This window comes from Vidua chalybeata, chromosome 11 (assembly GCF_026979565.1).
Source record: "Vidua chalybeata isolate OUT-0048 chromosome 11, bVidCha1 merged haplotype, whole genome shotgun sequence".
In the NCBI taxonomy this organism is placed as follows: Eukaryota; Metazoa; Chordata; class Aves; order Passeriformes; family Viduidae; genus Vidua; species Vidua chalybeata.
This window is the reverse complement of record NC_071540.1, coordinates 1,535,538-1,547,325: the sequence shown is the minus strand read 5'-3', so window position 1 is coordinate 1,547,325 and position 11,788 is coordinate 1,535,538. Positions and strand designations below refer to the sequence as shown.

At 46.4% G+C, this 11,788-nt stretch overlaps 1 protein-coding gene across 2 annotated transcripts in view; it reads left to right on the top strand.

Annotated features, from left to right (window-relative positions):
- The first annotated feature begins 3,617 nt into the window (after positions 1 to 3,617).
- The window catches only part of CMTM4 (CKLF like MARVEL transmembrane domain containing 4), a 28,639-nt gene continuing 20,468 nt past the window's right edge, over positions 3,618 to 11,788 (top strand). Inside the window, exon 1 of one of the 2 annotated variants that reach the window (XM_053952935.1) lies at positions 3,618 to 3,956. In XM_053952935.1, coding sequence (XP_053808910.1) covers positions 3,771 to 3,956 — 186 coding nt within the window. In that variant the 5' untranslated portion in view covers positions 3,618 to 3,770. The remainder of the gene's footprint in view (positions 3,957 to 11,788) is intronic. The other variant, XM_053952934.1, reaches the window with a different exon arrangement.

Sequence of the window (11,788 nt, the reverse complement as noted above, 5' to 3'; positions counted from 1 at the left end):
TAAACTCTAATCACTGCTCAGCTCTTTTGGAATTTGGCAGCATACCAATGCTCCTTCCCTTTGGTAGATCACATGGAAATACCAGAGTCTTTTCTTAAAGAACCTCTCAGCTCTTTTCAGGTACTTGCACAGATGTAACTTTCCTGTTAGGATTCCAATGCCTTTTACACTCTCAAATGCATTAAAGCACCATTCCTAATAAGCACCATTCAGATCTACAAAATTTTATGTTTAAGCATTAAAATACTTTTAAGTGTGTTTAAACTACATAAATGCACTTTAAAAATCTGGTTTTAAATTGATGTTCCTATTCTGCTGGAATAGAATCACAGTTTTAATCTTGGAAATAGCACTTAAATGTGCTTAATGAAAAGAACCCACAATTGGTTCACAAGTTTATGAGAGGTTGTAGGAATAGCCGAGATGAAGGTTGAGAGATGAAGGTCTCTTTGTTCAGTTTGTTCACTGAGAATATTTAAGATTCTCTTTCAGCTGTTTTTTACACCTAACTGACTGGCTGGTTTTAATTTATGACCAGTGTCCTGGAGATTCTTTTTGATGGGGAGTTTTTAATTCTGTCAAAGCTGACCTGTTTTGTAACAAACAGATCATTTAATTGCAGTGTCTCTGAACAGCATACTTGGTTTCTTCCTTGTTTTCACTCTTCAGTTGCATTTTAGCTCATGTGAAGAACTCGGTGATTAATTCCCTGATCTGATTAGCTCGATACTATGGTGGTGTCTTGAGTGCTGATCACTGACGCTGTTCCCCATTTTCCTGGTCCCCGTGAGCAGGCACACAATGGAATGGCAGCCTGTGCTGGAAACTCACAAAGCCAAAGTTATCTGAGAGCGATCTGATCCGAGGGGATGAATGCAGTGACCTTTTTCCTGGATCACTACTTCTATTTACATATTAAACGTAGACATTTTTTTTCCTTCCCGTGCTGCAGAGCTGAAAAGGTGCCGTATCAGGCAAGAATGTGTGTAAAGGATTCCTTTGTTAAATGTTGGCAGCAACCTCAGCAGGCCTTGCCAAGTCAGTCCAGCCCACCCACCCATCCAGGAGCACGGCAGAGATCCCAGCACAGCCTGAGCTGGGTGTGGTCCCTCCTGGCAGGGCTGTGCCCTGGGAGCTGGGACACTCAGCAAACGCTGGGACCAGCCCTCCTCTTGCCCCAGAATGTCCTGCTGGAGCAGAGCTCGCTCGCTGTGCTCTCCCTACCCAGGGAACTGGCTGCCCAAAACCAGAGGAGCTTGCACCTCCCGGCACCCCCACACTGCTCTCATGATTTAAATACATTTACACTTCATGTCCTCCACTCCAGGGGAGAAGGAAGTTATTAAGAAGTTTGCAGAAGGGTGTGCTGGTAGAACTAAGCAAACAGCCAGAATAAAGATCTCCTACCACCTCAGCTTTTCCTAAACCACTCAACCATCTTCCCCCTTTGTCCTTCTTCAACACACCTTTAGATTCTCTTCCAACACACACTGATGTGTTTTGGTTAGAATTGCGAAAGATTGACCAAAATAATATTCACTGGATGTTTCAGAATTGTTTTCCTTGTTTTGCTCAGGGCAGTTTTCCAGAACTGCAACAGCAGTCCTTCAAGGTTAAATGTCTCTGCAGGTAAGCATAACCTGTGTTCCTGAAACAGCCATGGAGCCTTCAGTTACAATCCAGAGACACTCTCCTAAATGACAACCACATACCCGTGATGCTTCCTGCAAGAAAAAGAGCTTTGTGAGAGTTCCGATTTCCCCAGAGTTATACAAGAACTGAAATAAGAGACTGTAAAGACCTATTAGTCCAGCCCTGTACCATAGTGGGATTTTCCCCTTTACGTGATTTCCTATTGTTAGGCGAGGTTCATGTGACCGAAGCAAAAGTTACCCTCTTTCTCCATGCTTTGCTCATGTTTTTTCATTTTTTTCTGTCCCTTCACCAAAGGGCAATGACTTTCTTTTACATATCTCCCAACTCTTCACCTTGCTTGAGAATATCAGCCTCACCAGGCTACACAGGGTGTAGCAGAGAAGCTGTGGAAGGACTTTGCACAGTCAGCTGCAGCTCCAGTTAACCAAGTCACGACTCTTTTCCTGGTTCTCTCTCCTTGCCCCTCTGTGGATATTCTCAGCTCAGTCAGAGAGAAAGAGAAAGGTTTTCTAGCCACGCAAGAGCCTGGAAAACAGTTAAGAAAGAATGTAAATAATTTTCTAATCTATCTTGTTATTCACATTGTTTATAGATATGCTCTGCCACTGTGCGTCATTCACTATACACCAGTGGTGTGAGATGTTTTTACTCTAAGACCAATAAAATTAGTCTTCTCGATGTCCTCTATATATAGAGCGGTATATTTGAAATAAATCAGAGCTCTTTTCTTTGCCTTCTGATCTAGAGTTCTCTGTTCCCGTCCTGCTCGACAGTGACATCCCTCCTTCTTTGGAGATATTTATTCAGAGGCCAAATGAAAGAAGAAAAATATCTTGAAATTAAAAATCACGTGTACAGGGCAGAACCTGTGAAAAGTAGGATGAAAGGAATTTCAATGGAACTGAAAGGGAGACATGAAGTAGAACACACAGGTAACTGGAAAGGAAATCCCCAGGTGGATAATCCAGTGTTCATGGAAAACATAAGAACTGTAGCAGATTCTTGGAGGTCAGGGGAAGATGCTAGAATTGTTAATGTGTTAAAGTCCTGTAATGTGCTACAGGTGACAGTGTAGATTATCAGTGAGAAGAGCACGAGTCTATCAGAGCCTGGCTGATAACCATGGCAGATCACAGGATGCAACATGGAACACTTGAACTTCACCGTGGTACACAGCAGTATGGCTGCGTTAAAAAAAAAATACCTTAGCTGCATTTCACTCACCTGGATGTGCCAGGTGATGTTGCAATTTGTCCTTATTTGTCGTGACACAGCAAAAGGAAAAGTACCCCCAAAACCTGATTCAGAGCCAGTCAAGGCTACCTTGGAAAACGCCACTGTTTCGAAAGACAACATTCGTGGAAGAACGGTGCGGAGGTTTCCGCTGCCGGAGCCGCTCGGGCGCAGCGTCAGCGCAGGGGCTCGGCCGCGAGCCGGTCCCGGAGCCCGGAGCCTACTCCGAGCGGGCCGAGCTGGGGCCGTGAGCGCACCTCGGTGCCAGCAGCGGCTGCAGAAAGCCGAGCGGCCGCGGGCCGGGCGGGGGAGCGGCAGCAGCCCCGGCGGGGACGGGCGCGGTGCCCGGGGCAGGTGCGCGGCCCTCCCCGCGGGGCGGGCGCGGCGCAGGCACCGCCCGGCTGCGCGCCCTCCGGGGCGGGCCCTGCCCGCCCTTTCCGCTCCGCGTAGGGGGAGGAGCGGCTGCGGCGGCGCCGCGCGGAGCTGGGCTGCTCTGCCGGGACCGGGACCGGGACCGGGACCGGGTCCAGCGCCGGGACCGGGACCAGGACAGCGGAGCCGGGAGTGCGCCCCCGAGCGGCGGGGCGGGCTGCGGCGCTCAGGGCTGCGCGCCCCCGGCCGGGGCACGGCTCCGCACCGGGACAGCGCGGCTCCGCTCCGCGCACCCTGCGCGCCGCTCCGCGCCGCACCGCACCGCGGCAGCGCTCCGCGCCTCTCCGCACCGCACCGCGGCGCGGCCCCGCTCCGCGCGATGCTGCCCGGGCGCTCCCAGAACCGCTGCGCCTGAGTCGCGCGCGGAGCGGCCATGCAGCCCTCGCTGCCTTAGCTGAGCACGGCGCTCGGCCCGGAGCCCGCGGTCACCCCCCGGCGGCACCGGCACCATGAGGAACGGCGATGACCTGGAAGGCTTCGACGGCGAGGCGTCCAGCGCCTCCATGATCTCGGCGGCCAGCAGCCCCTACCAACCCACCACGGAGCCCGTCAGCCAGCGCCGCGGGCTGGGCGGCCTGCGCTGCGACCTGGACTACCTGCGGGGCACCTTGGGCAGGCTGAAGCTGGCCGAGGTGGTGAGTACCGCGGCGGGGAGCGGGGCTGCGGCCGGGCGCCGTGAGGGGCGGGCGCGGCCGGGCCGTGCGGCGCTGCCGGGGCCGCGGGAGCGCGTTCCACCTGGGCCGTGTGCCCGCGGAGCGCCGGCGTGCCGAGCAAACCGCTGCAGGGCCGGGACAGCACGGCACGGCAGGCTCGGTACCTGCACCACACCTTCTGACCCCGCTCACGGCGTCGCGTGAGGCTCCGGCGTTCTCCCGTGGGACCCGCGCGGTGCCGGGTGCGGAGCGCGGGGGGCCCGGGATCCGCTCGGAGCTCGCAGAGCCCTCGCTCGTCTGCTTGCCCTTAGCGGTCTGAAGTTCTCGTAAGCGCACCGAGTAAAAAGAAAGAAACCCTTAAAAAAAACCCGAACACCAAACGTGAGGTTTTGTGTTGTGAAATTTAACGTGAGCTGGGTTCGTTCGTGTACTTTGGACCCCTGAGCTGGTTCAGTTTGATGGAGCCCGTGCAAGGCTTGGACCACCCCAGCAGTGAAACACGTAATAAACACCAAAACATTTCAGCAGTTTCTGTGGTGCTAGTGCTGATGTTTGCCTTCATCTGATCTGCTTTCCAAGTCACTATATATTTTTCAAATCAACAAATGTGTTTTTTAGGATATTACGAAAAGATGTGTTTTATGAAAATGGCAATCACCTTGAAATAGATTTTAAAGTAATTTTGTTACAGAATGCTGTTGCATCCTGGGTTTTGGGTTCAGATTTAGGGTCGTGCCGCTGGAGGATGCTGCAAATTCTTGGAACTTAAACAAGTTCTTTGAGATGTGTGAGGCCAGAAACATTTTAATATTTCATATTTATAACTTTGGCATTTAAAACCGCTGCTGGTTAGTGCAAGACTTGCACGTACAGGTTTCATGAAAAACACATTGGAAGTATCCTGGCTTCAGCTGCACACAAGTTTATAGAGGACTCTGGTGATGAATTCATTTTTTATGAATGCCCAGTAAAATCCAGGATTTGGAAGTGTGATTTGTTTTCGTCTCATCTCCTCCGTGCACGGTAGGATGTGTGCTCTGCAAGTGGTAGCAGTGAGCATGTTAGCCCAGTAAAACAACAGGGACCAGCAGTGTGTGCGTTGTGTGTGTTCAGGACTGGAGCCAAAGGATCTGTCATCACCGTGCAACATCTACCTGTCTTCGAGCTGTTAAAAACTCTCTATGTGGTGGAAGTCCTGGGTTGGTGCTGCCTGATATGCTGAAATAATCTGCCCTCGGGATTTTTGTTTCAGTTCCTACTGCAGATCCTTTCTGCAGTACACTAATAACTGTGGCAAGTCTTGTTAAAAACTTGTCATTAAAATGACTAATTACTGATTGTAACTGAATCCTTTATTATTAAATCTGACTTACTTGGAACAAATCCCAAAGATACATGGAGTACACCTCGTAAGTTTTTAAGTCATGTCAAGAAAGATGGGGGAAAACCAGCCTCTGCTGGAGTTAGAGAGGTTTCCTTGTCCCTGGAAAAAGACACTGCTGCTCCCAGTTCATCGTTGGGGCGATTTATACTTGCAGAGCAGTGTCTTGAGAGGAGCTGAGCCATGCTTTGTGCCCTTTTCATGAGAATGATCTGAGCTATTGCATGTGGTTCCCAGAAGTGTATGAATGCAGAGGGGCAGCAGTTAAGAAGAAATTAAATTAGCTAGTGTAGGGTGGAAGGCTGTGCACCACCTCAGCCTTGTTACTTGTACTTAAAAAAACTCCTCATTCATGGTAATGGAAGAGCAGACTACTGACATTTGCAAACCAATGGAAAACTGAGCAGTGTTGGAAAAGAGAGAGAGCACATTCCACTGTGTACTTAGGTTGCTTATTTGCCAAGTATAATTATTTCAATTACAATATTCAATAATGCCTTTACAAAAATGCTGTAGGAACTGAAATGTAACAAAGTCTGTGGTGTAGAACTCTATGTCTTATAAACAAGAAGGAGCTCCTGGCACTCAAAAAAGCATTACAAAAAGGAAAAAGGTAAGATAAAAGTCTCTAAGTGTATTATAGTAAAAATGAATGTTACAGGAAATTTACAATGCATGTGCTTAATTTAGCATCAGGATTTATCTTAAAATACATTTGTGATTGACAGGCAAAATATCAGCTCAAGGCAAACACTGCTGCTGCTTGTTCTACTCTTTGGTTGTAGGGCTTTCCACAAACTGCCCTGTGGTGCTGAGAGAAGGAAAACTGCTGCTCTTTGTGGCTTGGATGGCACTGCTTCCAAATGCCCATTTTTGATTGTCAAAAGCAGAAGGAACAGGGAATGGGGAAAACCCCCTATCACTTAAAATAGGTGTAAGGATCTGTTAATTTGTTGTAGATTTATCTTTATGGATTGAAATGAAGGGGTTGTTACAAGAGGGAAACCATGGTGACATTGTAGGCATATGGAGTAATGTAAGTGCTACTAGAGAGGACAATAATTTTAAGTCATTAATGATTCAAGACAATATGCCCCAAAGTATCCTTTGAAGGGACACCAACATAATGGGTTATGATGATGTTTCATGTATGGTGTTGTGCAGCTTATTTCTTAGCCTTATTTTGGTTTTTGATAAGTTTCAAAAACTGGAAAAGTTTCAGACTGGAAAACTACAGTTTAGGAATTACATTTCCTCTTTATGGCCAAGCTGAAGAGTTCCTAGTCCTTGGCCAGTGGTCAGTAATAGCAGTGTGAGGAGCAGTGAGGAAGGAAAAGGGCCCATGTGAAACAGCTTAGCGTTGAACTGACCTCCCTGATTTTGACAGTGTTATTGCCAGGCTGGTGAGCTTTTCAGAAAGGAGTCCTTTGCCTGTCTCTCAGTGTTCTGTTGAAATAGTTGTGTGTGTTTGTTGGGATCTGTGAGGGAACATCTGCTGTACTGGGAATGCAGCTGTAGCCTCTTTACAGCAGCAGCTTGGAGGAAGGTGGGGAGTGTTGGACCACATCAGAAAAGGAGTGTGCAGGGCTCCTGACACCTGAGGATGTCACCAGACAGGTGGGAAGTAACACACAAAGGGAAGTGGAAGGGGGAGAGGACTTAAAGTAGCTTGGAGGTTTCATGTTTGGTTTGTGCCTTTTGGTTTTGTTCTAATGGGACTTTGAACTCAAAAGGAAAGTCAGGGAGAAGCCAGTGCATTTGTGTGCTAACCAAAGAAATGTTTTTCCTTTGGAGAGGTTGTCTCCATTGACCTTCTGGCATTTAAAAGTAGCAGTACCTTTTCTCATGGAAGGTGTTGAGAGGTGGCTGTCCTTGGAGAGCAGAGCAGGAATGTTCTTGAGACGTTATTCTCATTTGTTTCTGGCATGAATTTGTTTCTCATGCTTTTAAGGGCTTTAATACTTCCCACAGAGACTTTTGTACAATGATGAAATGGATATAACCAGAAAACTTTGCTATGGATATCTTCAAATAATTTGTTTTATTTCAGTACATTCTCCCCATTCCCTTTAATTTCCTAATGACAATCTCTCCTTTTCCTGAGTGTGCTTGCTGAAAAGAGGTGTTTACTGTGGGGAGTCAGGAGGGGCCCATTCTGTCATGCCAAGGAGATGAGCTGGTTAGCATGTAGCCCCTCTTTGCTGAAATTAGTTTCATTTTAGATGAGACTGTCTGCTTTCCCCCCCCCCCCTTCATTTTAGCTTTCAGCTTTTCAAAATGCATTATTATTATTTTTCTTTAGTTATTATAATTCTGCACCTCCAAGGATCTTACTGTCATTGAAGCTGGGTATAGACATATTTCCTACTGAAATTGCCATGGCCAGTCATGGCTGCCCTTCTTCTGCTGCTCAGGTTTTCTGGGAGTGTGGCTACAGGTGGGCTGTTCATAGGCTTGAAGGAAAGGACAACCAGGCAGGATCCTGTTGGAAACCCCATTGATTTTCACGGGAATACTACCAGGTTTGCACAAGCACTTGATTTAAAGTAACATGTACCACCTTTAGCAGCTGGGCCAGTGGGTGTGAATGGTGCCTGGTCAGTTCCCGTGACATTGGCACCAGTTAGGAATGGTTTCCCTGGAGCGGTGTGATCACAGAGCAGCCTTCTGGTGGGAGCAACAAGAGGCAGAAACCCTTTAGCATGTGCTGGCTGAGAGGATGGATGGCATTTGTGGTGGTTGGTGATGGCTTCTGTGGCTCAGACAGCCCTCGACTTTTTTCTCCTCATGTGTTTGTTCCAAATGCTACAAAAATCCATCAGAGATTCCTTTTAAAGAAGGTAATACTTCTGCTTGGTAATGCTTCTCTGAGCTGCGAGATGCTGATGAGTGCACTGGGAAGTATCGCTCCATGCTTGCTCTCGTCTTCTTGTCTATAGCATTTGATATTGCCAGGAGAGGAAGCCGTTTGAGCTACATGAAATCTGGTGGGAACAGCAGTTCAGATTTCAGAATTCACAGTTCACAGTTTTCAGAATAAAAAGTTCCATCTTCATTGGTGGAGAGTATCTGAGCATAGAAAAAAAAGTTGTGGCTTACTGTCATTATACATTTCCAGATTCAGGAATGGGTTGCCGAGGCCAGGACTACAGTGAAACTCTTGGCTGTCAGGTTCTGTTGTGATGAAGAAAACAAAAGTCAAAAGCCAGGAATGCATGCCTACATGGGTAATAAGACTATTGAGAATTCTCATTGTTAATTGTATTAGAAAATAAAAGTAATAACATTTATGTTCCAAGGAATAAGCTAATTGCTGACTATTAGAATCTGGTTGAAATCTATTTGGAGGTATTCATTAATCTCACACTTAGTTATTGCAGCCTTATTGTGTCTTGGGCTCAGCATCTCAGCTGGAGGGGGGGATTAGATGGAGCCCCCAACCTCCCACCTGTGTGTGATGTGTCACATCTGAGGGCCTGTCTGACTTGCCTGCTCCTTTGCCCCTGCAGTGCTCTGGGTGTGATTCCCGACTGGGAATGGGTGGCTGGAGCAGGGGGCTGGGTGCTTTGCAGGCAGCTGCCATCTGTAAGTCAGGGAAGTTACCAGGGGACCACTGGATCATTGTGAATAAAGGTGGATTGCTTTTGCATTGGTTGTGGTGAAGTTTGGGTTTCTGTCAGTGGGGTGTTAATTCAGTCCCAGGAAGTTAATAGAGGACAGGGGGAGATGTTCTGAGGATGTCACAGCAGCCAGGCCATAAGTCCTGCTGGGAAGCACTCGGTGCTCCTCGTGGAAAGCAGAGCACTGCAGGAGACACTCAGAGGGAACTTTGGGTCCCCCCAACCCTGTACCTGCCTTTTTCATTCACAGGTGGTGGTTTCACCTTAAGGTTCTCTTTGTTTATTCTGCACTTTGGAGGAATAGAATCATTCCTCCTTTTTGTTGTGGATTTAGTTGGAGTAATTTATAGCTCTTTGTTCCTGTGCTAACGCTGCCCCTTGCTGTAACTCCCCCTGAGCTTCCTGCCCTCAGCCAGCCCTGTTCCTGCTGCACGAGGCAGGACAGAAGGGTTTGGACAGTGCTGGACAAGGGGCTGTCAGCAGCCACAGCCTGAGCAGTGCTGGCCTTTGGGCTGGGTCCCACCACTCTGCAATGTCACTTCTCCAGACACTTCTCCTCTTTCATCTCAGGATCACACTGGCAATTAATAGTCACTGTGATGAACTGCATTGTCCATCTTTTTATTCTCTTATACTCTCCAAACAATGAATGTGTGCTACTGTAAGAAATCATTGTGATTTTTTTCTGTCATGTGCTGAGCTTTGATTTTTGGTGGCATTTGTAGCTGCTTGTTCAGAAGATGTTGAGTATCACAGCAGATACTGGTGATCTTTGGTATTTGATCTTAGGAAAAAACTGTTGTCATATCATATTGACAGGATCAAATTTGTAATGCACAAATAAGCTTAGAAATAGTCTTCAGGTGTCTCTTCAGTGCCTCTGAAACTCTTGACTTTTCTTCAAAAAGATTTCTTTTTAAAGGTTGTGGATCTGTGTTGCTGTGTGGTGATATTTTTATGCTAACATTTACTGTGGAAGAGTAATAAGATAATTCTGTTTAGCTTTGCTTTTTTAATTGTTTCTGTGAACAACTAAAGAAATGACTGTGGCTGTCTTCCCACAGAAAGGTGAATGGATTTTGTTTTCTTTCATGATGTCTCTTAACTACCATCTGGCCATGGTCATATCTTCCTGCCAGTAAACTCCAAATTCCCTCTTAAGACGGTAGATAGTTTTTAAATTCTGATTTCAGAAGAAAATTTCAGAAGAAATTCCTACAATGTCTGTACCAAGTATTTTTTTCCCTTCTATTATGAACCAGTGCAATAGTAATAGATGCACTACACTAATGTAGTTCACATGGTATTCATAATTGGAAAGCTACTTTTACTTCTTGTAATGTTTCTGGTAATATCTTTTGTTGATGAGGCTCCCTAGTGATTTAATTATCATCTTGAGATAAGAAGACAAGGACTAGAAATTTAAGAGGTTTTGTTTTTCTTGTAACATAATCAGTGTTGGAGGAATCTGTTACTTCTGGTGAGAGTGCGTTGTTTTGTCAAATCAACCTGCACACTTCCCAGTAGCCATCATCATCCTGTGCTTGAAGTTGCATTTCATCAAAATCTCTCTTGTTTCAGGACCTCAGCAAATAATTTTGTACTGAAATTTTGCATACAAAGAAAACTAAATGCACAGTGAAGAGACTTCTTGATGCCTTAGGATTTTAGCTTTTATATTTTTCAAATCCTGTACTGCATTAGTGTATCAACTCCATATAGAGTGTTAGTTAACTCTCTTCACGTTTTGGTCATGAAGGTCCCTTTAGTCCTGAAATTCAAGGACACCCTACAGCCTCAGGCCCCAAAAAGTATAAACACAAGTGAGTTGGAGGGGAGCAAACTGGGGGAATATGACTTCATTACCTGAAGCTGTAATTGGAGGATTAACCCCTGATATGTAAATGGACCAAACATAATTGTCTGAAAAACCCCATCGTCCATCTTGGGAGTAGCCCCTCCTGGAGTCTTTTGAGTGCCCAAAGTGTACCCTTTGAAGGTCTTTAATAAATACCTCCTTTTATTCTCTTAACCTTGTCTAGCCTCTGTTCTAGGTAGCCACTCTAAGGCATCATCTTACCAATGGGTCAACTGATTTTGTTCTATAGTGCTAAAGTCACCACTTATTAGAGCTGCAATTAAAAATACATTCTTATTTAAAAAGAAGAAGAGTCACCTAATTGTCAGATGGTTTGCGTAGTTGCTTCCAAAACATGGAAGTAATGTTTAGGTTTCCCTGGAACTTGTACCATCAACTCCAGAATACGGGAGGGGCGAAGCAGCACCACACGTGCTGCAGAATAGGTCTAAGAACATCTGACCACGAGTAGAGAAAAGATGGGTCAGAAATATTGCTGGCAATGGGCAGAGAGGTCCTGGAGCTGGTGTAGCTCTCACTCAGAGTGAGAGGCCACCCACAGTCCACAGTGGGGATTCAGGTGAGCAGAGATCCTCTGGTGTTTTAATCTCACTGTGTGCAAATTAAACTGGGAACTATAACTCAGAGTATCAGATTCCTGATGTCACTCCTGTGGTGTCTAATGAACTGTAATTAAGGCTCTGGTGTGTAATGCCTTAGCTTGTGGAAGAGTATGATGCATTTTTACCCAGACAAGTGTTCCAGCATCCAAGTAAACTTCTGTTAATGTGTAACTTGATATTCAGGTGGCGATGCTTGCATGTCTTTAGATTTCCTTTAGCTCATATGTACATGCCCAAAGTGTTCAGTTTCCAAGTGAGCTGACCTGGTTGGGGCAGTTTGCTTCATTCAGGAGAGCCCGAAAGCCCAGCAGTGCCAGTGAGCAGGAACACGT